This window comes from Falco biarmicus, chromosome 1, assembly GCF_023638135.1.
Source record: "Falco biarmicus isolate bFalBia1 chromosome 1, bFalBia1.pri, whole genome shotgun sequence".
In the NCBI taxonomy this organism is placed as follows: domain Eukaryota; kingdom Metazoa; phylum Chordata; class Aves; order Falconiformes; family Falconidae; genus Falco; species Falco biarmicus.
Genome location: NC_079288.1, coordinates 75,505,387 through 75,531,544, shown reverse-complemented (window position 1 = coordinate 75,531,544; position 26,158 = coordinate 75,505,387). Strand labels below are relative to the sequence as shown.

The 26,158-nt window shown below is 39.0% G+C and overlaps 1 protein-coding gene across 1 annotated transcript in view; it reads right to left on the bottom strand.

The window, feature by feature from the left end:
* The window catches only part of STK32B (serine/threonine kinase 32B), a 179,067-nt gene that overhangs the window by 84,105 nt on the left and 68,804 nt on the right, over positions 1–26,158 (bottom strand). The window contains exon 4 of the mRNA XM_056326850.1: positions 855–1,028. Within this exon, the coding sequence (XP_056182825.1) occupies positions 855–1,028 (174 nt within the window). The remainder of the gene's footprint in view (positions 1–854; positions 1,029–26,158) is intronic.

The following is a 26,158-nucleotide window of genomic DNA, read 5'->3' as shown; positions in this document are numbered from 1 at the left end:
TGCCTCTGAAAGTCACATCCAGCTTCAGTAACACAAAAAACTAATCATTTTTTTTATTTGGACCACTGTAAATCAGGAAGGAATATCCTGAATTCAGCCCCAAAATAGTAAAATAGAGGCTCAAGTCCATAATTTTGTAATTTCACAGTTGCTGTGTTAACATAAAAAAAGACATTACCCTGCTGCTTCAGTTAAACGCCAAATTGTTGAAGGAAAACAGACACTGATGCTTGACACCTTTTTTGTCATGAATTCTATGTTTGCCAGCTATAAGACAGTAAAAATAACAGATTGTTGTAATATAAGAAGTGCAAAAAGGATGCACCATCTATGCCTGTTCAAATTTATTTCTACTATTTCTCTTAATTTTTCCCCACCTTTTTTCCTCCTTCTGACCTTCATGCAGATTCTGCAAGTAAACAAATAATTCTTTATTCTCAGTCTTTGGTTTTGTGACCTTTCCATGATGTTGTTCTGTGAAGTTGTTGTACTGGATTACAACATTTTTGTGTTCGGGAACACTGGGGCACTGGAGAACTAAAAATAAATTAAAAGCAGCCGGGATGCTGTTATGGGTTGTGTTTAGTGTTTAAAGACCATAGTAAAAACCATACAGCATAATATGAGATCAGAAGAATAAAAGAGTAGTATGAGAAGGATATGGGGCTACTGAATGGCTCAAGGAAGAAAGAAAAGACTTAAAAACCCCTTTTCAGAGCCAAATTCCACCCTTGGATAATAAGGACAACTTTTCAGAAGTTTTGAATAAACAGAACCATGGAATCAGATATGTGCTAAAATTCCTCTGCTCTGCCAAAAGGTATCAACCCATCCCTCAGATGAAGTTCACTCACCTGTGAATGATGTGGTATCTCTGCAAATAATCCAAGGAAAGCGCCAGCTCACAAATGTATAGCTTAACAGTTCCCTCATTAAAGTGGACATTCTGCTGCAAATGGTAACGCAGATCGCCTCCCAGTAAGAGATCAACCACCATGAACATGTCTTCTTCATCTTGAAAGGAATACCTGGAAGAAAGAGTTACAGCTGAGCTCTCAGGGTTGGTGACACAGCCAGAGCCGTGCCCTGGGGCAGCTGTCAGTGAGTAGGTCTCTCCATGGGAAGCCCATGATTTGCTCAAAAGGCAGACACTGGGTTCTTACTGCTGTGGTCCTTCTGCAACCAGACTTTGTGTAGGGCTCTGCATATTCAAGGCAAGCACAGCTTGAACTGCTGCCATACTACTATCTTGCTTTAACTATAGATTAACACCTGAATGTGGATAAAATAGTATTTAAAACACCTTTCTGGTGTTTATATTTTTAATAACCATATACCCATTTGGTTGACAAAACAGCTTACAAAATAGCAGCAATGAAATGAAAGGCCTTGAAACACACTTGGTATTCACACATGTACAACTGTAGCTCAGTGCCTATGGAAAGCATCCTGGCAGGATACGAGAGCTGCTGTCCCAGGGGTATTTTCCAGATTCAATAAATGCACACAATGTTCTATTAGCTGAGTGTTTTCTACAGCTTGCAGGGCAGCTTCAAATTCAATAAGAAATAAAACCATAATTTTACTGCCTAACAATACATATTTTTTCAGTTTGCAACTTATATCTTATAAAATGACAGAGTCTTCATGGTTACTGACTGAATTCTTCTGGCTCCTTTCCCAGAACTGCCTGTTGAATACTCTGAGGACCAAATTCTGATCTGATTTAAATCCTGTAAATCCAAAGGTGTAGCCAGCCAGTGTACAGTGTATACATAGTGCCTGGGCAAGCAGGAATTGCCACGTGTTTCTACTTACCTTGGCTGTGCTGCCCTTTCTCTGTTTATTTCTGATCTGAGTAAACTGACAGAAACTCTCTGGTTTTCATTTCTGAATGCAACTGTCTAAGATACAGTATTTTAGATTTCCCAAATGGGGAATGGTGAATGCCTTATTTCCATGAAGTCACTCTTCTCTTGGAAATTGCTTTAGAATTCATATCCAATGGTAGATATGAACTGGTGAGAGGTGATCCACAATGATAGCGCCTCTTCCATCACCTTTACTCCCATGAGGTGTGTAAACTATGCTGGCTACAGATGTGATTCAGTTCTCCTGAACTGTGAAATATATGCTAAGGAAATGAAAAAGAGTGGGCTTCCAGAAAATCTGTGCCCACCTTCCTCCTAAAGGCAGAAAAATCTTTATTAGATTATTTTAATTGACACTTACGTAGTTATTTAATTGACAGAAACGACAGTTTCACTTTCATTCCCAGGCTTGCACTTTCTGAAATGAGGCACTGCTTAAGGGTTGTCACGGATGGTTCATTTTGAATTTAAATGCTTGCTATTCTTTCTGAACACAGTTCTGAGAAGCAAGTGTCTCTAGGTACTCTGCTCTTCTGTTACATTTCTGCATGCTTGCCAAATGCCAGGAGGGGAAAGCCATTTTATTTGCATTAAGCTTACTTCTCAATAAGCCAAATCTCTGAAGCAAAATAGTAAAGTAGGTGTCACATGGTGTCTGCTCACCTCCAGAGACTCAGAATTTCATAACACACACACACACACACACACAAAAGAAGCAGAAGTCTTCAATTATATTCAAATTACACTGAATGTTGTGCATTACTGAGCTTGAAGCAATTGCAAAAGGAAAGCTTAAATATGTAGTTATGTTTAAGATACTTTTTTCTTTTTTGACACTGATATTATTTTAATTAAAGTAGTTGTAGCATTGAGCAGATGTAATGAGAGATGGGTTTTTTTCCTTCAGTTACCACTTGAGTAAAGTGTACATTTTGTCTGGTTCCTTTCTGTACAAAAAGAAAAAAAATCCAAAATTAAAATTATGGATTGAAATCTCTACTTAAATGTGTAAGTGAAATATTGTTTCTAGTCTGAGACTAAAGAGCACTCGTGATGTCTAAAATCATAGGCTTACATGTCAGTGGAAGTGGTAACTCTGTTGGTCCTGTCAGAAGTGTTGTGTATAGTGGTGTAGTTAAGATATAAACTGTATGGGCCCCGTTGGAAAGAACAGGTACTGTGAATGGATACGTTCAGTATATCAGGACTTCTTCACCTACTCTTAATTATATCACACCTGACAGACATCATTAATAGCCAGGGATAATGATGTCTTCCCTGCACATTCGATCCAGTTGGGTCAAACCTGCATGGATGGCATTTCTCCAGCTATCTGGATCAGACCACAATGTAATTAAATGTGCTGCAAAACCACGCCAAGTTTTTCTGAAAGGTAAATGAGTTAATCCCGGTGAAATTATGTGTCTACGACCTAGAAGAGAGCTTCGACATGGCAAAGAGCAGGTCTGTGGAACTGATGGTCACTCTACTGAGTAGCTCCTGCAGTTACAGGTTTCTAATTTGAAAACAAGGCAGGAGTTGTGTCACAGCACTCTCCAAACTATCAAGCTACAGCAAGGTCTTTTACCATCTCATACCAGCATACTCTTCACGCCAATCCCTCTGCTGACTTCTAGTCTCTCCTCATCCAGGCCACACGCGCACACACACACGGGCATGCACACATGTGTGCGCTTGCTCTCTCCTTGGCTGCCCAACCTCTTAACAGAACTAGCCACAGCTGCACCTTATCTACATCAGCCAACCCACCGCCCCTGAAGCCAGCCCACAGCTGTATATTATCAATGTTAATTAACCCAGCTTCATTCCTCTACAGAGTTACTCCGGGTCCCTCTGTGCAGGTGGGTTTCAAATGCTGTTGCTCCTGCTCTGCATTAAGAACTTGCAGGACATGGTGTACCAGCTCCTGACCCGTTTTGTTTGTCATGGTCACAAGTAGTCTAGTTCTCTGTCCCTCCCCCCTACACAAATCCAGTATTCTTCCTTTACATAAGAAATGATGTATTCCCTTTTAGCTTCTTGCTTTTTCAATGTTTCAAGAAATGTGGGTTTGATTTATTGGTCTAAGAATTGAAATTGACAAGTGAAATATTTGCCATAGGAAATATGAAACTTTGAAAATATTGCTGCAGGTTAGGGAAGGGCTGGTGGCAAATCAACCGAGTGGAGATTAGTTTTTTGAGTAAGCACTGTAATTTTACTTCTGTAAGCTTCTTATCTGCTCAAAGGCAAATGACATACAAAAGGGCTGATTGGTTTTTGAAGTAAAATCAGAAGTTGGTTGGGATTTTTATGTTAAGCAGGTGACTGAGAAATACCTAATGAATAAATTATAACATTGTGACTGATATTGAATACTAATGATACATTACTAAGTTAATGTAAAGACGAAATTTTAATCCTCCTTGAAATGAAATAGTAAGTAACTTGGAGTAAATTTGTGTGTGTGTTTCTTGGTTTTTTAAGTAGTGTCATGAACCAGTTGTAGGAAAACTGTTCTAATTACAGAGATAGTCTCTGCTTTCTCTTGCTTGAAGAAAGTTTTAATGCATTAGAATCAGCTTTCTCCAAATTAAGATAAAATAATAATGCCCCTAGCAAGAGCGAATTGGATTTTTGATTATCTTCAGGAAGATAAACTACCATTGAAGAAAATCCTCCATGGAAACAAATTTTAACGAAACACTTGAATATATCTGTTTCCAGATTTATATCTGTATATTCGGTTTAATAATAACTTTTTTTTAACATTTATATCCTATTTGTTTATTCTTTGTATCTCTGTCTCTTCGCAAAAGCAGTCACAGATGAATTATTAAGATCATTTGTCCTCTTTGCATTCCTTCATCTTAGTTAGCTAGTGTAATTTTTCATTGAAATCCTGCCAGATGAGGCACCCAGTATCCGCAGTTCTTGTTTCATATGTATTACCTGGGGAAAAGGACATCATGATGGATATTTTATATATGACTTTAAGAGTAAAAACACATTACAAAAATTTCATCATTAAGCCCAAACCAAACTTCATAAATCTGAGGTTAATCAGTTAAAGCAAGATATGCACAGTTCAGACACTCAGATAACACCTCTGCTCTCTACTGAATATGATAAATTATTAAGTCTTGGTAGCTTCTAATTACAAATTTTAATAAGGATCTTTTTCCAGTTTTCCCCTGGTAGCATTAAAGGGAGGAGGAAATTATTTTAGCAAGATGAAGTCCTTAGTGACTGTAGATTTTCCCAGTGTAGATCTAGATGTCCCAGAACAGTGCAAAGCAGAGAGCTGTGGCAATGCCTTGGTTCCTAACTGCAGTCAAAACAAGGAACGCCAAGTCATGTCTTGGTGCCCTGCAGGTCTCTCTGTGAGCCCCTCTCAATTCCTGCTGCAGAGCTGCTCAACACTGGCCTGGATTAGCAAAGCCTTAAGGAACCTCTCAAACACGAACAGATCCCAAGAGGGAATAACTTCCATAAGCCAATTCAGCTTGTCCAAGAGACAGGTCCAAGGCAGGTAATGGATTGACCCTTATTAACTGATCACACTGGTGTCCTTCAGAGAGACCCTGTGGCTGCATCTTGACTGCCGACTGCCTACTGCAGTCTCATGGGGATGTCTGAGCTAGGTCCAAAGAAGCCACCTCACCCAGACACAAGGTTAGCTGGGGCACCACAGTGTTGACCTTTTTGTGAAAGCAGGTTTTATTACCTCTGGCAAAGCATGAGTCTGGTCTAGTTAGGCTAGTCTGGCCTCCTGAATCTGAGCTAGCCACCCCTGTGCGGTGTTGTGTGAATGTACCAGCTTCTCTAGGAAGAGTCAGCTTCACTCACAGTGCTGCAGCGGTGCTGTCATCTTGAGTGTTCAAATGGGGTTTGAATTACCCGAGTTACTACTAACCCCATTAGTCAATGAGAATTTATTCTTTGTGGTTAAAAAGTAGACTTTAAACTTCACGAGGGAGTTCAAATGCCAGAGCCCTTACCCCAAACCAGGCTCTCAGGGCTTGGAGCTCTGATATTTCCAGGGGTCTCCAAATCTCCTAGAGTCTTTATCTCACAAGAAGATTTCCCGAAGCAGTAGGCTGTCAGCGCTACAGCAATCTCCTAGGAAGCTATGCCAGCAAGCTGTGGATCCTAAAGGCTGGGAAGTACCTTTCTGGAAGGTACAGCAAAGCTGAAAATTGGGTCTTTTACTTTAGGACAAGCTTTTGAATGAAGACCTGCTTTCTGCTGGAAAACTAATGTGAAGCATCATGTTACCACAGCTGATTCTGCTTGGCTTTCACATAAATGAAACTAATTTTTACCAGCAAAATTGTTACTGACTTACTCTGGGTTTGCTTTATGTATTGTTCTACATGACCCCTAATTTGAAGGAATCATCTTGCTACATCACTAAACAGAGGAAATAAATGCTGCAGCTGTCTTTATGTGATAAAGATGCCCAGTGAATGTCATGAGCATACGAAGACACAACTGGCTTCTGCAAAGTTCTTAAGGCTTGCACAAAATAAGGATGCATTAAAAATTACTCTGGATAGAGAACAATGGAAAATGATATTAGAGTCTCTAGGAATTATAAGATGAAATGGTCAGGGCAGCACACTCACAAGACTACAAGTCACAGCAAATGCAACTGCAGCTGGGGCAGGGTGAAATGGGGATGTAGCTGCCCAGCGGCACTACCTTCTCACCCTTCTAATGCAAGCACTGCTCTGGGAGCTTTCCCAGTTCTTCTGCTTGTTGTCGAAGCTTTTGGGGACAGAGAAATTCTTCTGTACTCTCTGCATGACACATAGCATAAAGAAGTCACCAGGTACCTAAGTACCAATAATATAATAAAATTTACTAAAATTAATGTTACAAGTATCTAAGATCCCATATCTAACTGGCTTGTAGTTTGTACAAGCAGACTTTATATACAAAGGGGTTTATATTTTGCTGAGATAGAAAATCAACATTTTATCTTTCCTTTATAAAGTAAAACATACTGCAGAAGTGTAGCACACAGCCTTATTACACTTATTTACCTGAAAGAAGTAAACAGCTGTAGAAAACAATTTGGTAGTGTAATTTATGACAAGCAGTATGCATTAGGTAGCAGAGAAATAGGAACAGGTTTTGCGTGAATATATAGATAAAAAAGCAATTGCAAAATTAGTAAAAATTCATCACTTTAGCCTCTAAATCTAGGGAATTTTGTGCTTGGAATTGGTAAAAAAGTACATTAAAAGCTAACAAAATTATTTACACTTCAAGCTATAGATTATACCATGTAGAAATGTTTGATTGCTAAAGAAAATTTAAACTTGTATGACATTAAAGTATAGCATAGCATACAGTACTTAAAATTTTAAGATATCAAGAATGACTTTATGACGTTATAGGCAATTCGCATCATCATCACCATCATGTACAGGTAATGCATTACTCTGAAATTAAGAAGATTCTTCCATAATGTACTTATACAAGTACAGGGCATAATTACTGATCCCGGTGTCACTATTTCTTGATATGCTTGCCTTGCTTTTTTTTTTTTTTTTCCCAATAGTCCAATTTGTCTAACTATATTATAGAATACTTCTCATCCATTGTTAAGCAGCCATAAGCTCACCCAAGACTTGCTGTACTGAAAAAGAACATATCACTTACAGGCTTGAATAATTTGGCATTTGCCAAAGAACCATACCCTGAACAACTAGGTAAAGAAGAAAAATATAGGTCCAAAACTCCCTTGTATAGGTATAGTGGGATATAACATAGTTATAGTATAGGGTGGTACAGGTATAGGTATAGGTATAGTATGGGTACCAAAAAGAGCAACTTTATTTATTCATACATCATAAGTTTTAAACCTGCCTGTGCTGAAAAGGTACACTGAAAAGTTATGCTGAAAACTATTTTATACCCACTGTGACTGGGAATAGCATATACTTACCTCTGAATTACATATTTCATAAAATGAGGTGTTCAAGCTAATCAAAATAATGTCAGGTTTGTGTGTTCTGCCAGCCAAGGACAAGCCTCAAAAGACGAACCCCTAAGATTTATGAACTTTTAAATACAAATATACAAGTAATTATGAAGGAATGTTGGACACGTTCCTTCATAATGTCTGTTTTGCTTACATTTATATAGATTTCTTTTGTCTTTTTGAAAAATTTATAAACATTGATTATTGGAATTTGCAGTTTGTACTTGGGAAATATTTAATAGAAGTCCATTGCTGCAAAGAAATGCAAATATGTTTATTTTCAAACTCAGAAAGGCAAGAGTCATTTCTCCAAATGCTGTTAACAAAGGACAATTACTTTATTTCTTTAGAAATATATAAAAATATAATTCAAGTTTATGTAAGAAAACTTTTGAGAACAGGAAAACTCTTTCATAAAGAATTAAGTTGTTTTTATTTGAAACATCTTCTCAAACCCTGTTTAGTGCTGATGTGAACAAATGGGACAGCTAAAGAAAAATGACTAAATAAAAACTGGCCTGAAATAAAGTTGAAAGATGCAAAGAATTTCTGTCTTAACAAAGGCAGTAAGAGACATATTACAGACTTTAGTAGTACAGCATATATTCATGTAACCAACACCTATTAATATTAGCTTCCAACCAGCTAAGGATAATCAAGTAAAGACAGTTTAGTATTCATCCATACGTGCAGAAGAAGTCTCTTTCTTCCTCCAGGAGGTTGAGGAGAGAAGGCCACAAACCTCTGATTTGAGAAACAACTGCTTGTCATTCCTATGTGCACTGCCACAACGTTTGCTCAGCTCATCACGAGCTATGCAACCATGCAACAGGCTGAAAAGAATGGTAATGGACTAAACATATCAAAGCAAAAAGCAAAAATAACTTCTTTTTGTTGGTTTACTATGCACTTTGCTTTCACCTACTGAAATAAACCTCATTAAGGTATTTTTACATGTGTATTGATCAACGCTGTTTTGAACTGTTCAAATTCTTTGTGAGTCCTGATCATTTGAGGTCGTTTGCCTTAAAGCAGCTTCTCTTTTTCTGCTTCAGCTGGCTGTAATCAAGCAGCACTTTGCTACATCTAAAGGAAGCTCCTTTATTTCTGCCTCTGATTTTGCACATGCTAGCAGAGCGAGAGGTCTTTTGAGATGTGGGTTATGGTAGTAACTGTGGATATTTTGCTTCTTAATCATGGTGTCTTCTCTGGTATGGTAGAGAAACCATGTGATTAAATGTAGCTGGTCATCTACTAAATTAGAGTTCTTACTGTTTGGATTGTTTTCTGCTCCTCTAAACTGGAGGTGAAGAGCTTAAAGCCAGGGTTTGCATATGGCCCACAGTTATGTGAGATCTTTTACATTGTGTTTAAGTAGTGTTCGCTGAACATTAAGACAGATATACAGAATAATTTTGGAGGGAAGGGATTTCTGGAGGTCAACAAGTCCAAACTTCTGCTCAAAACAGGGCTAATTTCAAACTTAGGTCAGGTTGCCAGTTCCTTGTCCAGGGCAGTTTTGAAAATCTCCAAGGATGGAACCTCCACAGCCTCTATAGGAAGCATGTTCCAGCCACTCACTGAATTTTGAAGACACTTTTGCTTACACCAGTTGAAATTTCTCTTGCTGCACCATTTCACTCTTGTTACTCATCCTTTCAGTGTGCATCTCTTTGGAAAAGTGGTTTTCTCCATCTCTAGATACTGCTATCTTTATGTCATCACTACCAGACCCATCATTGGGTAGTGGAAGACTGCAATTAATTCCGTTCCTCAGCTCAGCAGGGTCATGTCCCAGCTCTGGTCCTTAACCCAGGAGCAATGATAGTTTCACAAATCTTGTAGGCAAGGGTTGGATGAACATACTCCAAGAAAGACCACTGCAAGGCGTAACTTTTGAGACAAGGAGTAGCATTAGTTGAAACCTTCACAAACATTTGTTTGAGGCCTAGAAATTTTCAAGCAAATAAGATGAGTTTTTGGTGCATTGTGAATGACTGAAAGTAGAAAAACTACCACATAGCCACACTGCTAGCAATTACTATGACTGACAACATGTTTATTCCCATATATTAAGTGATTCATTTTTCCAAGTGGTCCATCTCTAAAAGTCCTTTCTATTCATTTGTTTTTCAGGAGAAAATTAATTACTTTTCTGGCTCATTTGCTCATATACTTGTAGACTTAATGGCACAGTCTCATGATAAAGTCTGTGTTTTCTCAAATATGATTAGATCAATGATAAAGTAAGACTTGCAAATGAATGCAAAATAGGCTCATGTCTCAGTCTATTTGTTTAGGATTTTTAGCAGACTTGGATGTAATATCATCAAAGCTCATTTTAATTGTTTTGTTATCAGGAAGGACACAACAGCTTTCACTAAGTTCACTCAGATTTACACTCTGAGTCCAAAGTCAGCTTCATTCTTCACCAATCCCCCCCCCCCCCCCCCCCCCAGTATTTTATCTTTCATATATATTTTGTTGAGGGGATTAAAGAATAGTCTCCACTATCTCCTGTTTATGTATAGCCTGCTTTACAGTAGGTACATCACAATTACGTGAGAGCTCTATTCTGGTTGAGTGAATAAGAGCATATATAGAAGGCACTTGGGATTTGCTGGTATTTTCATCTGAATGCAGTCTCTAAAATCCATACAGCTGCGTTGAAAATGTGCTGTGTGTGACTTGGTGAATGTTTGCCAAGTTCTTCATTATCATTTTATGTTATATCACTGCCAATTTATATCACTTCATATGCACATGGCACTACAGCAGTAGCGATTATTTGTATAGTGCCAACCAGTCTCTCTTGTCCCCTGCTTGTCTCAAACACAAGCAACAGACAGCATATGTGTAGGACTCAGGGAAACTACCCACACAGGTGCTCCATTACCAATACAGGAAACAGCTCACCAAGAAAAGTAGGTTCTTGGGAAAGATGTGGACAAGGGAAAAGGTCATTGGGAATAATGGACTGAAAACATGGACCAAGTTTGAGATGCAAAGCCAAGTCAGTCTTTAACTTGCAAAACTTGGTATATTCGTAAATTATGGTCCATCCCCGTGAGTAGAAAATCAAACAAAGGCAGTAGGAAGCCAGCACGGATGAGCAAGAAGATCCTAACTGAACTCAAACAGAGGTAAGAAGTATACAAGAGGTGGAAGTGGGGGCAGGTAACCCAGGAAGAACACAGAGTTGCTGTCCGATCTTGCAGGGATATGGTTAGGAAAGTGAAAGCTTACCTGGAGTTGAGTCTGGCAATAGATGTAAAGGGCAAGGAAAACCTGGAGCAAGAAAGACCCTAGGTGGAGGAGGACCATGTTAGGTAGCACTTAAATGAACTAGACATATTGAAATCCATGGGTCCTGACGAACTGCACCCGTGAATGTTGAGGGAGCTGGCTGATTTAATTTTGAGGCCACTGTCAAATGTCTTTAGAAGGTCATGACAGCTGGGAGAGGTGGCTGAAGACTGGGGAAAAGCAAATGTCACTCCTGTCCTCAGGAAGGGCAAGAAGAACGATCTGGTCAGCCTCACCTCAATCGCTTGGAAGGTGATGAAGGAACTAATCCTGGAGATCATTTCCAAACACATGAAGGACATGACTGTAATTTGGAATCATCAGCACAGATTTACAAGGGGAAATCTCCTGAAATTCAACAAGGTAAAACATGCACCTGAGGAGGAACAACAACAACCCTATGCAACACTACATGCTGGGCCTGACTGACTGGAAAGCAGCCTTGCAGAAAATGGTCTTGGACTGCTAATGAACACTGAGGTGTCCAGAAGCCAGCAGTGTGCCCTTGCAGTAAAGCAGGCCAACAGCATCCTAAGCTGCATTAGGAGGAATGTTGCCAGCAGGTCAAGTGGGGTGATCCTTTCTCTCTTCTCAGCACCCATGAGGTGCTGCAGTACTGAAGTACTGTATCCAGTTCTGGGCTTCTCAGTACAGGAAAGAGTCCCATGCAGGGCCACAAAGATGATTAAAGGACTGGAGCATTTTTCATGTGAGAAAATGCTGGGAGAGCTGGCACTGTTCAACCTGGAGAAGTAAAGCCTCACAGGAGATCTCATCAATATGTATAAATACCTGACAGACAGAGACAAGGAAGAAGAGGGAGGCAGAGGCTTCTCAGTGGTGCCCAGTAATAGGACAAGAGGCAATGGGTACAAATTAAAACACATTAATTCCATCTGAACACAAGGAAATACTTCTTCACTGTGAGCATTGTCAAACACTGGAACAGGTTGTCCAGAGAGGCTGTGGAGTCTTCATTTGGGGCGACACTAAAATCCCAGCTGGGCAGCCTGCCTTAGGTGACTCTTCTTGAGCTGGGGGTTTGGATTAGATGAACTCAAGAGGTCACTTCCAGATTAAAAAATACTGTGATCGTACAGCAGCTAACTGGTTGGCTGTCGAAACTGGGGCTACATACAATAAAACCTCATTTTCATTAGCGGGGAAAAAAATTTGTTACCAATATTTCTAAATACAGATAAGCACTAATTGCTAAACAAGGATTTCAACCAGACTAAATAATCCAAAGTTTTATAATACTTAACAATGAGGTTTTTCTGGGCCAAGAGCAGCTATTGGAAAAAGGCTGATGCAATTCTGGACTGACACTTTGGTGGAACCCAAAGTTCAGCAGTCATACTTTTTACAGGTTACAAATGATTTCCAAACCTTCTCTATTTTTAACTTCAAACACTGTTCTAGTTTAGAGATAATTTTGTAAGAGACTTCTTTCAGGTTTATGAGGCAAAGAAACATCAAAGTTGCAGCAGTCACCATTAAGCTCTAATCATAACAAAATATAACCTTCAGCACATAAAAAATGTCACTGAATTAAAAATAAATGAACACATTTTGGAGTTAAGAATAGGCATTACGTCCTGGCTGTATGTAACCTTAGACATCATAGTGATTGTTTACGTGTGTCGGTGTGTGTGAGGCACTCTGCATGGGTTGAGAGGCTTAAAATACTGCTTTTCTTTTTTATTTATTTAGGCATGAACAAGGTTTTCCTCTGAGCTACACAAAACCCTTCATTTTTCCTTGTACGTGACCTAGAAAAACAGGTCAAGCTTACCTTGCCAATGTACATCTTCTGTAGCTAGTTGTCTCACTGGAACTGGACAATTCCCAATTACATCCTTTCCTCTGCCTGACTTCACTGTAGACTAAAATCTATCTCTCCTACTGCAATTAATCGTTCATCTTTTGTTTTTGTTAGAAATACCCAAACACTTTTCAGCTGGTTTTCCACAGAATCTGCTCGACTCCAATACTATCTCTCGTGAATAAAACCAGCCACTCAGAAGGTTTCACCCAAGCAGCATCTCCTATTTTCTGTAAATAAACAGGTTAATTTAAAACTTCAGTGCTGAAACATCATGCTTTTAATCACATGTAAATGCATACTAACATTTTCAGTGAATCCAGACATTCCTTTTAGTATTATGTACTCTGTTTTTAAATTGTGAACATTTCCAAAATGTTAAAATAAGTTAAACAAGTTGTCCCGAAACACTGCTCCCTCTGTTGAATCTTTACTAGCTCATTTCAGGCTTACCTTCTTAATTAGCATAAAAGTTATTTTGCGAGTTTTCCCAGCCCAAAAGAGGAAGCAAAATAAATAGTAATGTGATATAGTGCAGAGCAAATCAAGCTTATTGTCTCTCTGTCATTTTAACTGAGGACAGAAAGCTGTTTTCAGTTTCACCTTAAAGCTAATTTTTTCCCCACAAAAATTTCCTTATGATCAATTCTAGAAGGGACGTAAGTTAGCAGTGTGATTTAAGTGATTCCCCATGCAGCATGAAACAACATTATTAATGTGCTTTGGGTTAAAAGAGTAGTTTCTCCAGGATCACTGTGTAGTAAGTAGATAATCCTTATCACAGGTGTGCTAACTACTCTCCAGAGATTCCTTCTTTTTCCCATTGATTACAGAGGTAGCCCAAGGGGACAAGGCTGATGTCTGAAGTCAGCTTGGAAGAATTCAAGTCCTCTAGAGTTTGTCTCTTCTCTTTTGGGAAGTCCCTAATATGATCAGTGCATCACGTTCACATGTACATTTTGACTGCTACAGAAGGGTTGATAAATATGACTGACAGTGCACATTTTTTGTTTAACCAATAAAGGAAAATATAAGACAGAATTTCTGGCTTGTGCTGGTCTTGCAAGTACTGAGTTCCTTCCTTTAACTGTGATGTATATCTTGCTTCTCATCACTTAATTTATTTTACATTTAGCTCCAGGAAAACAGACCTTTATCTATTCACATTAGAGAGAGAGGAAAAGTATTGAGTTGCAAATGTAATATGTTATGATGCATAAACCAGGAAAAAAGCAAATAATGAAGATTTCTCTAATTTTCTTTCTCTGTTCCTCAACACCCTTTTGAAGAAGCTTTTGGTTAATGTTCAATTTCTTGTAAATGACACCTTCTTCTTTAACAAGAACAAGATTTACTGCAAGGAGACATGGAAAGAATGAGGAACCCTTTAGGTTAGAGATTTTGAAGTAAAAAGGAGGTTCTTTAAGGCAGTTATAAATAAAGGAATAAGTAAAATTAAATAATCATAGGCACTTTCCCTGTCCTTTTTTTTTTTTTTTTATCTTTTTATATTGCTGTGTCTACATTAATACCAGCATATCAAAGAAACCTAGAGGAAGAAAAGGTGCTCAAAAATCTCCCCTTTAACATATCTTACTCCTATATAATTTTAAGTAATTTAATTGGCGCACATGGTGTAGTGATCAGACACACAGCTGGTCACAAAGTAACCTGCATGGGCTGACATCACTGTACGGATGCAGGCCAGGAAGTACCTATGGTTATTATTCAGCTGGCAGCCTTTTCAACTAAATTAATTTGAATACAAGCAGTCAGATAACCAAACCCCAAGTTTCTTTGTATTCTGTTTCAGGGCAGTTCTTGTGCCATACCCATTGCCATAGGAACAGAGGTGCTTCCATTTGTATTTTGTCTGTACGCCACATGTTCACGTCCCCTCCTTTTCTTAGCATGTGAAACGGAACATCTTCCCTTGGCAGATCTTTTGGGTCTTTTTGTTTTCTGAAATGCACAGCACTGTGAGCACTACGTTAGGGCAGTTATTCCATTCTCTCAGCAGAAACAGAAGAGGTTTGGTACAGTCCTTAGATCCTGGGGAAAACTATATCTTTAAATAAAAACAAAAAAGGAAAAACACCTTTTACTGCATTACTTTATCCAAGTTCAGTGCCCTGAATTGGCCAAATCTCTGAGCAAGTGAGTGTACTGTATGTCTTAGGAGAGCATCCAGGAGAAGGGCAGCTGCTGCTAGCTTAGGTCTTCCTTGCATCATCCTCCAGGCAGAGCACCTGGCACAAACATACCCGTCAGATAGGATGTGCTTCTTCAGTCTGTCTGCCCAAGAATGGGGTTTTATGATCTCATCATGTGAAAACAATAATAAACTCTAATTCTGCCTGTCTTCTCTTTGTTTAAATTTTCTGGGAACTAATATCAGTGATTCACTGTTCTTTATTCATTGTAACTGCCACCAAAGAGCAGTGTTTTTTTCATGACATAATTCTATTTCAGAATATGAATAATCGAATGTTATTGCCACTCAGGTTCAGTATCTTGTTTTCCCAATTCCAATTATAGTCAAAATAAATGTTAAGATTTGTTATAAAACTAAGATAACTCTTGGCTTCCTAGTTTACAGATGAATTTATCAAGTTGATTCAGAGTAATCACCAAGAAGGAACTTCAGTTGTCAACTACTATCATGCTATCTCACCTCAGACATTTAAATACATTCTGCAAAATTATCTGTCAAGCCTTCAATGTTTACTCTTCTTTTTTTAATTTTAACATGGCAGAGTGATGATATTTGTGGTAACAGTGCTTAGCCTAACAGAGGTGCAGAGAGGAGGAGCATGTCAAACTGTCAGGAGCAAGGGAGAGACCCCATGACAGCAAAGAGGATCACTTTCAAAAGCAAGATCGCACAAAGGAGGTATCATTAACTTCAGGGCTGCACCCAGAGCCTATGTCACCCGGCATCTTGTCTCCTGACACAAACAGAAGCAGATATGAAGGAGTAATACTGAAAGCAACATACTTGCTCTCATGCACTACTTCCCAACTTCCACATGTAGGGCTTCTTGAATCACTATTTAAATATTTAGAATAAAACAAGACACAGCAGATATTAATTGTATACAGTAGCTATCAATGGACTTAGTGTCTGTCATGAAGACTTCCCTGGATGCATGCCCAGCCCCACTAACAGGACTCCTGCCAGAGATAGCTTGTGTTACTACTGGTCAAGAAGATGGGACAGGGAATAAGTTTGATGCAGTCGTTGTGGATGCCCAAATCTACAGCTGAAAAGCTACAGTCTTTTCTCTGTATTGCTGAGCTAATGGCTGAACTGTTGCTTTTTGCAGTGGCTTAGTAGGACAGGATTGAGTGGTGCTTCTTTTCTGACCTTCCTGCCTTAGCACATGTATGGCCTGATCTTACCTTGAATCTCCCTCAGCCTGTTTCTTTATAAAGAAAATAGGAGGGAGGCAGAAATTTAAGCAATAGTGCTTCAAATTTTAGTTCACTGATGGGCAAAACATTCATGGAAATCCTAGGGGTTTATGTTTTTTTTTTTTTTTTTTCTCTTTTGAACCCTGTTTCTGAGCACTACAAAAGCTGGTAGAAATACCTCCACAGAGAAAGCACAAAAGTTTTGGCACTTAAAAACAAAACAAAACAAAAAACGAAACAAAACAAAACAAAAAAGATAATGATAATGATAGGTGATGGTGGTGGTGGGGAGGGTGGAGGTATTGGTTTTAAAGTCATGATACAAGAGGAGAGGTGGAAAGGGTTTCTGGAGGTACAGGAGCCCAAGCATTAGCTTTAGATATTTCCTGAAGAAAACTTGCAGCAGGAGCTTCTGAGCTTCCACGCTGCTATGGAGCTTGTCCCCATGGGGTGCAGGAGAGGCACCGGCCTGCTGATACAATAGCTCCAGAGCTGGGAAGTCTGGACACCAGGGTGGGTGTAGATCTTCTGGCTCAGGCAATCCAGCAGTCTGCATACAGGGGAAGGAGCAGAAAGCCAGTCTGGGAGTTCTTTCTTCTTCACAGCCCGCTAGCAAAGGAGTCTAAAGTCTGGCCATCTAACAGTCTTCCAAGCAAGATGAGAAGGGGGCAGGTTTCCAACAAAATTTTATCTTGACACATGTCTTCAGAACATTTGATTCACTTTAATTGAGGCTTTCCCTCATTTTCCTTGAAAAATTCCAGCCAGCTCCAATAACAGCAAATTTATCTTACTGCACACTAAGAGAAAAATCATTATAAGCTGTCCCCTCAAGTTGTATTTGTCTTAATTTGAAGTAATAATTGCAGGACCTGACTCTTGGTGCTAAGGCTGGCAGCTGCAACTAAATTGGACAGGACAATGGAAAGAATATATTCCTTTAATAACCTACTCGAGGACTGAAAAACATTTTGTGTTGGGACTGGGGCCAAAGAAGAAACACCACTTTGTTGTACACATTAACTAAAGCTTCTAACAGAGGCTGATGGCAATTTACACACTATAGCAAATGAGAGCAGAAAGATACTTTTAGCATACAAGTATGTAGACTCAAGCTGTAAATTTATCCTCTGACAGAAGGAGGCAAATAAATGCAGAAATCATCCTTTGTGAACACATGTGTTAACTACGGTCTTGACTACAGATTCAGAAACACAATGGAAGCAGTCAAGAAAGCTGAAATTCTGAGAATGAAGCTGGGTAACAGCCTGAATACAAGACTGGCAAGGACAAAATCTTCGTTTCTTTCTTAGTCTCTTCTGTAATTCTTCTGTAATTCTTAGGCCACATCTTTAATTAGGTATCTAAACTATCACGAAATTGTTTATATCTGTAGGTTCAGCCACCGGTGTAAATACGGAATTGTAGATACACAGCCCTGAGCCTTAGATCAGTGAGCGAAATCTCTCTGTCATCTCTCCTCTCTTGCGTAATGACAACAATGTTCAGCTGCCTCACAGACTTGTAGCCAGGAGGAAACAATGAGTGCAGAGCATCCTGAGCATCCTATTGAGACTGTCAGCCTACTGGTTTCTGGTTCTGCCTCCAGAAAGTAAATTTTAATGCAAGCTGTAGGTGTGGCTGCTCTGCAAAAGAGAAATTAAAAGGAAGAAATGAAGAGATGGCTTTGTAACCATGGGCAAGGCAAACACTGGCCTTCTGTTGCTTCTCTGCTTTTTGTCAACAGCATCCGGTTTTAACATGAGCATAGCTCTTCTGCTATGCCCAGGTGGATCCCTGGTCAGAGGTGTTTACAGTCTGGCTTCTCAGTGGAGGAGCAATCAGTTAGCACTGGTTTGAGATGGAACAGTCTGTTTCAAATGGATATTTATGAGGAAACCAATCTGAAATTTCTTTGGCTTTACCCACCAGCTTATTACATAGAAGGTGAGAACAAATGGCACACCCACCACCATAATTAAAAAGGACCAGATGATCCCTGGTTCACTTCCGAAAAAAAAAGACTCCACTTGCCAATATGCAGGAGAGCAGTTTGAGCTGTGACACCACCCGGCTGGTCTTATACACCCAGCCTGCAGAGTCCAAATCATCTCCTCAATCCCTTTCCCTGCTGGCATTAACAAGGGTCCCGAGATCCCCAACCCAGGGTTCTGCTTGCAGAGATATCTATCGTGCTACTCAGTGCTGAAGCATCTCCCTTCCATTTTGGCTCTGTGCCAAATCACATCCACCCAGATTACTTTCCTGTGAACTAGTTCTGACTTAATCACTGAGCAGTGACTTGACGGTTTACATTAGCTCATGCAGAAAAGGAGATCCGAACTGGAATCTTTAAAGCAAGTCTTCTCACATGCTGGGAGGCAGGTCTTTCAAAAAGCAGCTCACTATTTTTTGAGTATAACTGACTAACATTTTCTTACTTACAAAACAAGTAAAGAAAATCACTATTTAATCAGAAAAGCTCAAAAGTGATCACATCTTTAACGTGATATTTATAATGACGCATATGTGACGATGGTCTGTGCTATGAAAGATAAGAGCAGAGCATGAGATAAAATTCACCTCAAATGAATCATCAAGGGAGTAATATTAAGAATAAAAGTGGGCTTGCAATTATTTTCCCAAATGCCAGACTGTAATGCCTTATCTCACAGCTTCAAGGCTTCTGTAAACAATATAGAAGGAAAAGAATTTATAGTAAAAATATGCATTGTGTTCACACCCCCTGCAGAAAACTCCACAGAACTTGATAAAAACAATCAAAGCAATTACTACAGAAAAAAAACCCCAGTACTTTTTAAAGATCTATTTAAAGACCTATAAGGAATGATGAACCATTTGTTTCTTTCTTTGCCGCTATTATAACCATCTTGCTTTGTTATTGGCACTGCTGATGCACCAGTTCTCAAAAGGATGATCCACTGGGAACGGGAAAGGAAACAGAAGAGCATCAGCAATTAGAGAAATGTTAAAAGTATAAAAACTGCACGATCAGCTGATGGCAGCATGAGGCCATCAAGGTACTGAAGTTTGCTCTACATGCCATGGCATAAATTGTGTATGAAATTAATATTTACAAGGTAGGAAGGAAGCTTTTGAAGCATCAGGGTTTCATCAGAGAGTACACAAAAAAGCCAGTAGACGCCTCTGCCTAAATATTTCCAGTTCAACAGTTTGACAGCTGGAAAAGTTACATTTTCAGTACTTTCTACAGGTCCCCAGCCATTTTCCATATCAGTGGTATAAGTAAATTCTCTGTAGCAAATTCTTTGCATCAATAGTCTGCCCATACATTTGTCAGATTTGCTGTCATGTGTACATTTGAATGTTTCAAATATTCTGAGATATGCACTTTCTCCTCAGCTATAGGAAGTCTTATTTTTCTCATTTTTCCAGTTATCCAGACTCAGGATTTGGGGGGTAAAAAAGTGGTTTAGACTGTTGGAAATTTCACCTCTAACAAGTGGATTACTATTCTCTTTTGGCATTTTGTTGTACTGTGTAACCAGAAAGTTACCAAAATACTTTTAGAGAAGTGGTAAGTATCCAATTCTGTTTTTTATTACTTTGCTTATATATAATTACACCATACTGGGTATTTATTTGTTTGATTCCCAGCACAAATCTTTTTTTTTTATTTATAGGTATTTGACCAGTAATTCTCAGTTAGCCATTGATTGGGTTTGGTCTATTTTTGCCCTCTTGTCTCTTGTATTTCAACACAGTGGGTCAAAATCTGAATTTTGTAACTTCAGGGAATTCTGAATGATAAAACTTTCTAGCAACTACCATTTCTTCCCTTTTTCGTGGTCATGTCAATGGCTATTCCTAGAAATGCCAAAATGAAGCATAATAAGAAGCAGAAAAGAGTTAATATTAAGTGAATGTTCATTTCCTGACATCAAATTAGTTAGAAATACCATTTTTTAAATGCCATATTAAGTTCATAATAAACTAATTTTGCTAAATCAGCTTACTGGTCCCTTTTATGTCAGTTCCAAAGTTTAAAATACATTAATTCAAGCAATTTCAAATCAACCTCATTTCCAACCAACTCCTCCAGTTAAGAACACCCAGCATCAGGGACAGTCCCAACTCAGAGAATCAATCCCTTTGTTGAAATAAACCCAAAGCGCTCATAATTCATCAGTACTAATCTTGTCTACTAAAATCATCATTGTTGTCCCTTCTCCTGGAACAGATCCATTTCTTGCCAAGGGAGTTATTCCCTCACCAGCTCTTCCCCACAGTTATCTGCACTGCTCAGAAACATGTTCCAGGAAGAAATTTTTCAACTTAAGCCATATCTTTCTTTTTTCTTGCTGTTCAGGTCCAGCTGTTCAAGGTCAGATTGCCAACAGCATGTCCTCAAGAAGAGGCACACGGGCAACCTGCTCCATCCCCTCCTTCTGCCTGTCCACATCACACTATGTCCACAGAGGCAACCTGTGACAGCATGTGAGCAGTTTATTCATACAATATCATCAGGGGTGTTAGGGGTGTTAGCTTTTGTATGACCAGACTTGTTGGCATCAGAAGAAAAGCTGCCTGTATAAATCCACCACTTGCTTTGTCCCTCTAGTTCTGTGTACAGTGGTTCCCTCCTGTACCTCGGCAGTCACATGATACAGCACAAATATACTGAACTTTTAAAAATAAAAGATACAAGCTCCCTGCAAAAACAAGTCTCCTTCAGTCATCTTTATGCAAGAAAGGGAGAAATGCCATTAAGGAGAAGAAATATCACATTGATACGAAGTAAAGAATCAATAGGTCTCAAGTGCAATACTGATTAGTGACTTCTAATTGCATTCATAGCATTCCTGTGAATTATGTGGGTAACACTAAGTTTCCATTCTACCAATACATATTTGAAAAAATAAGATAACCTAAAGTTGCTGAGAACTATTCATCCCCTCAGTAGTGGAACCCAACATGAAAAGATCAGGATTTCCCAATTCAAATCAGTAGGCACAGTGCCATAGGAGTTCAGCTCAATTCTGACACTGAATGAAATAAAATGCAGTTCAGTGACTTAGTGTGTATCATTTGATTATGTAAAATACTCACTTAGTGGATGTAATTGCCTTTCTCTCTAATGGCTGGTTTTGATTAGGGACCAGCTCGTTAGTATGTCATAGGTGCAGTTCTTCCTTAAATACTCTGGTAGAAAATTGAGATAGTGATATTTCACGTAATTCAAAAGAGGGGGGGGTGGGGGGGTGTAATTTCATGATCAAACCTTCAGATTTTAACACTGTGGGAAGATATCTGAACCTGTGCTGTAATGCAGTGGTCTTTGAATTTGTGTATTATGGCAAATTTCTAAAAGACTGATGAGATTAAGTCAGGCCATTTGGAATTCACCGATGAAAGAAGTGATATGGGAGACAAATGAGTTTGAAAGTCTAATGGAGATTTGTTAGACTTAATAATGAAAACAATGTGCTCCTTCTTTAGCTGAATTACCAGACATTTTAATCAGTAGAATCGGTAATTGTCAGCTACTGCTCATAGGAATGTGAGTGCTGTTCTCACAGAATGGTTTCTGGGCTATTGCATCTGCAAATATAATTCTCTACTGGTGTTGGGATGTTCATGTTGAATCATGAATGGTAAACTAAGACTGGCACATGTGTTTAGTTAAACAAATACTTTGCGCTATTTCTTACCACTCAACTCATGTGTAAGTGATTTCATAGCACAGAAAACACAGTGAGTGTTGTCGAAAAAGAGGAGTTTTCTCAGGAAAATTGCCTCAAACCAGTACAAATAAGCAATTAAGATGAGTACTTGACACAATGACAGCATACATATCATGTTTCAAATAATTTACAGAGACTATCTGAAATTTTACAAAATGTAAAACTTTTGGGTAAGATGCATGAGTGTCTGTCTGTCGAAGAAACAAACTGTTGGTTCACCTGTAGACCATTAAATAAAAGAATAAGTATTTCAAGTGATCTAACCCACCCATTTTATACACCAATTAATCTTTTCAACCCACCAAAGGCAAAAGTAAGTATTTTGCATACTTCTGGAGGGGAGAAGGGGGAGATTGAGAGCAATCAGCTGAACTTTCCTGTGGTAGAAATGACTGCAGGATCCCATTTTCACGTTTAGGAAGGGATAGTTGACGGTGCCAAATTCACTCCTTACTCTTTCTTTCTCTCTCTCAGAACTAAGCTGTTTGAAACTGCTCAGGAATTTAACTGTTAGAATAAAATTTATTAAAAAGCTTTCAAGTTTCATTTTATTCATTAAGCAACAGTATTTTTGTCCTTTAAGTCCAGAGAGGATACAGTAGGATTTGGGCAGTAGAGAATACTGACTATATTGATAAACCATGTTTTAACAATGTGCTTCTGATACATAATATTTGAATAAAAATACAATTTTTTAAAAAAAACCACATTTTCAGACTTTTCTTTCTCTTCTATTTTTTTAAATATTCAATTAATATTTTTGAGCTCTTTGAAACTATATGATAGTCACACATTAAGAGATGTGCTTCAGATATGAGTCAGTTTTCAACAGTTCCTCACTCTAGGAACTTTAAAATAAAAGAAATTAAAAAATAAAAAAAAACATGAAAAAAATAAACACCGTCTTTCAGATTTTCTCAAATATTTCAGCAAGGTTCAGTCTTCCTTATTCCACGGTATTTAATCTCCTCTCTCCTATGAATGCCTTCATCATTTGAAATTCTTTCTGAAAGACTCATGCCACTAAACTATTTATTTCCTTTAGTGAAAAAAATGTTTTGTCCAAAACACAGTTTAGCCAACAAATGTCTCTGAGCACTATTGTTTTACTTAAAGACCATCAGAAACGTTCCTGAACTACACTTGATCGAGGTGATTGCTGATTTTATGGTTGCAGTTTTTGCAGTCAAGATGCCAAATTTGCTAGCCACTGATTCCTGAAACTCAGCTTCCACTTGACACTTCTCCCACAGGGAGAATGCATGGTGAAGTACTGCATATTCTGACTTTGACCTGAACATCTAAGCTCTTAATTTGGAGGACATATACACATGAATCAAATCAAGGATATACACCAGAGTTTCATACTTAATTTCAGAGTAGCAGAGTTACAGTTGCACTATTATTTCCGAACTTTTCTACTTGACTATGTACTTAATGGAATGAAAGAGAATTATAGCAGGAGGTGGAATGTGATTCAAGCTCAACTCCGGGTTTTGAATTATGGATGGCTGCATTATCTTTGCACGAAGAGAAATGCAAAGTAGCAGCTAATAATCTGCAGCAGAATCGAGTACACAAGAAAAGAGAAGTTAATTTACAAGCTTTACAATTTTTGTGGAAGATTGGAAAACAAAACCTAGCAAGCAAGATTAGTTTAATTTATATGTTAGAAGAGTACTTTGGAGAGAAAGCAGCACATGAAAATACAGAAAGGGAGAGTAATAAAAGAGAACAACATTTCAGCAGGGAATTCTGCATTTATTTGTCAAAAGTAGTCAGTGCCACACAAAAAGCCAGCTATTTCTAACAGTTGGAAGATGTTCCCAAACAAAGAATGAAGCACAAGGAGAATGTTTTCAGGAGAACAATACCACAAGCTCATTGAACCGGCCATTTTCTACCTGTTTAAATTAACTTAAAATATCTCAGTTTATAAATAAGACACAAAACACCTTGAGAAGCCACTGGTAAACACAAGAGCACATTTGAGCTGATCTTCAGCAAAGAGCTCTTACATCCCACATCTCAGCAGTGAGGCTGTGTGTACACTGCAAATACACACTAGTATTTCCCCCTCCACTCAGAAAAATCGCTTCTGTTCTCTTTTTCACTGCTTTCAGACATGCTTAATATACCAAAACTCTTATAGATTCTCTTGAACAGGAGAGATGAAGAAGATTCTCTTATTGAAAAATATTATCCTCTTAGTAGGCTACTCAGTGTTCAAAAGAGGAAGATGACACTTATGAAACTTTTGAGGTTTATACAAAGCCTGTTCTGAACCTTCTGGTGTTTCAAGCAGGTCCAGGACAATCTGGCCAACATGGAACCACAGGTGGAATTTTAAACAGGAATTTTTTTTCTGAAAATGGGAGTAAAAGATAAGAGCTCAACATCCCTCTCAAAAAAAAAAAAAATAAATCAAAACCAAACCAAGCAAAACGAAATCCCCCAAAAGCCCCACTACACCCTGTCTGCTCATGGTGTTACTCTGATATTTGACCTTACTATGAGAGCTGACATGCAAACAAAAGGCAAAATATAATGTTCTGATCCATTGAGTACAAGGAGCATTTCAAAATGCACCACCTGTGTACAGCTGGTAGACAGCAGCTGTTTTACATTAATGGTTAGGAAAGCAGGTGCTGACTCTTCCTGTAGAAGAGAAGTAAGCCCACACTACACTACCACACCGAAAGGCCTTTTCTGTATTGGTGCCTTATACAGTCATAAGGTTCATCTATATTCTACCGATGTACAAATTACTTTCCATCAATCCCAATCCTGGCTGACCCTCCATGCTCTGCCATTCTTCTGAATTTAATCAATACACAGTGACACCCTTTTAAACATGACCCTGGGGCTGCAACATTACTGATAACCCATGCTTGAAGCACAATTCAAGCCATATTCATCTAGACTTGAGCTAATATGTAGTAGAAATAACAAGCCTTTTCTTATAAATTCATCAGACTAATAAGAAAACCATTAAACTCTGTGATGATTATCTCCACACACACAGAGATGCAAAAGAGCCCAGAGAAGCAATGGGACAAGGGAGAACCAAAGTGTTCCTTTACCTGGCTGCTCCCAGGGCTATATCACAGTAGATATCACATCATCCTCACGTGATTCTGATCCCCATGAGTCAATGGGAGATGCTTTCCAGATGACCTGTCAGACTGAACCAGGGAGTTAATGCCCAGGGGTATGGGGTGCAGGGAAAGGGAGCAGGATAAGCAACCTAGGAGCTGGTGTTTGAACGAGCAAGACTCCACTGGACATGCACATCTCACTGAGTGAGAGAGGAGGAGGAGCTGGCTACTGGAGGAACCAGGAGTTGCCAGAAAGATGCCAGGGAGACTGTGAGATCTGTGGGACAACCAAAAGCACTGTTTGCGTATGGGTGTGCATCTGTGCTCAAGGCAGCTGGAGACAAGAGGATCCAGGACCCAGTAGCTGGGTCAACTAAGAAGTACATTAGGCTGCCCAGCTACTAGGTTGTCTAAGGGCATTTGCTAGAGGTATCCATAGTGAGTGTGTGCATGTATGTGCATTGCTGTGTGCAAGGGTGGGTGTCAGTATCAGTCAGCAGAGTGGAGCTCTGAGCCTTCGTACATCCAGGTGCCAGCAGAGGTGAGACTAGGACACAGGGGCAAGTGCTTGATAGAGCACTCAGGTCTAAGTCCAGCTTCCAGAGATACACACTGTGTATATACATAGATATGTATTTACTAGTAACAGACCTTCATCCTGCTTAAGGCCACCGGTGGTGTTTGTGAGTGCTGTGTGTGGCTGGCCACATGCGTGTGTGTGTTGTAGAGTGTGTTTATGTGTGTGCCTGTCGCAGCACTCTCCAAACTAGCTGGCTGCAACAAGGTCTTTTACCATCTCATACCAACATACTCTTTATGCCAGTCCCTCTGCTGACTTCTCCTAGTTTCACCTCATCCAGGCTGCTCTCTCTCTCTCTCTTTCTCTCTCTTTTCATTGCTCTACAATTCCACACACACACCTTTTT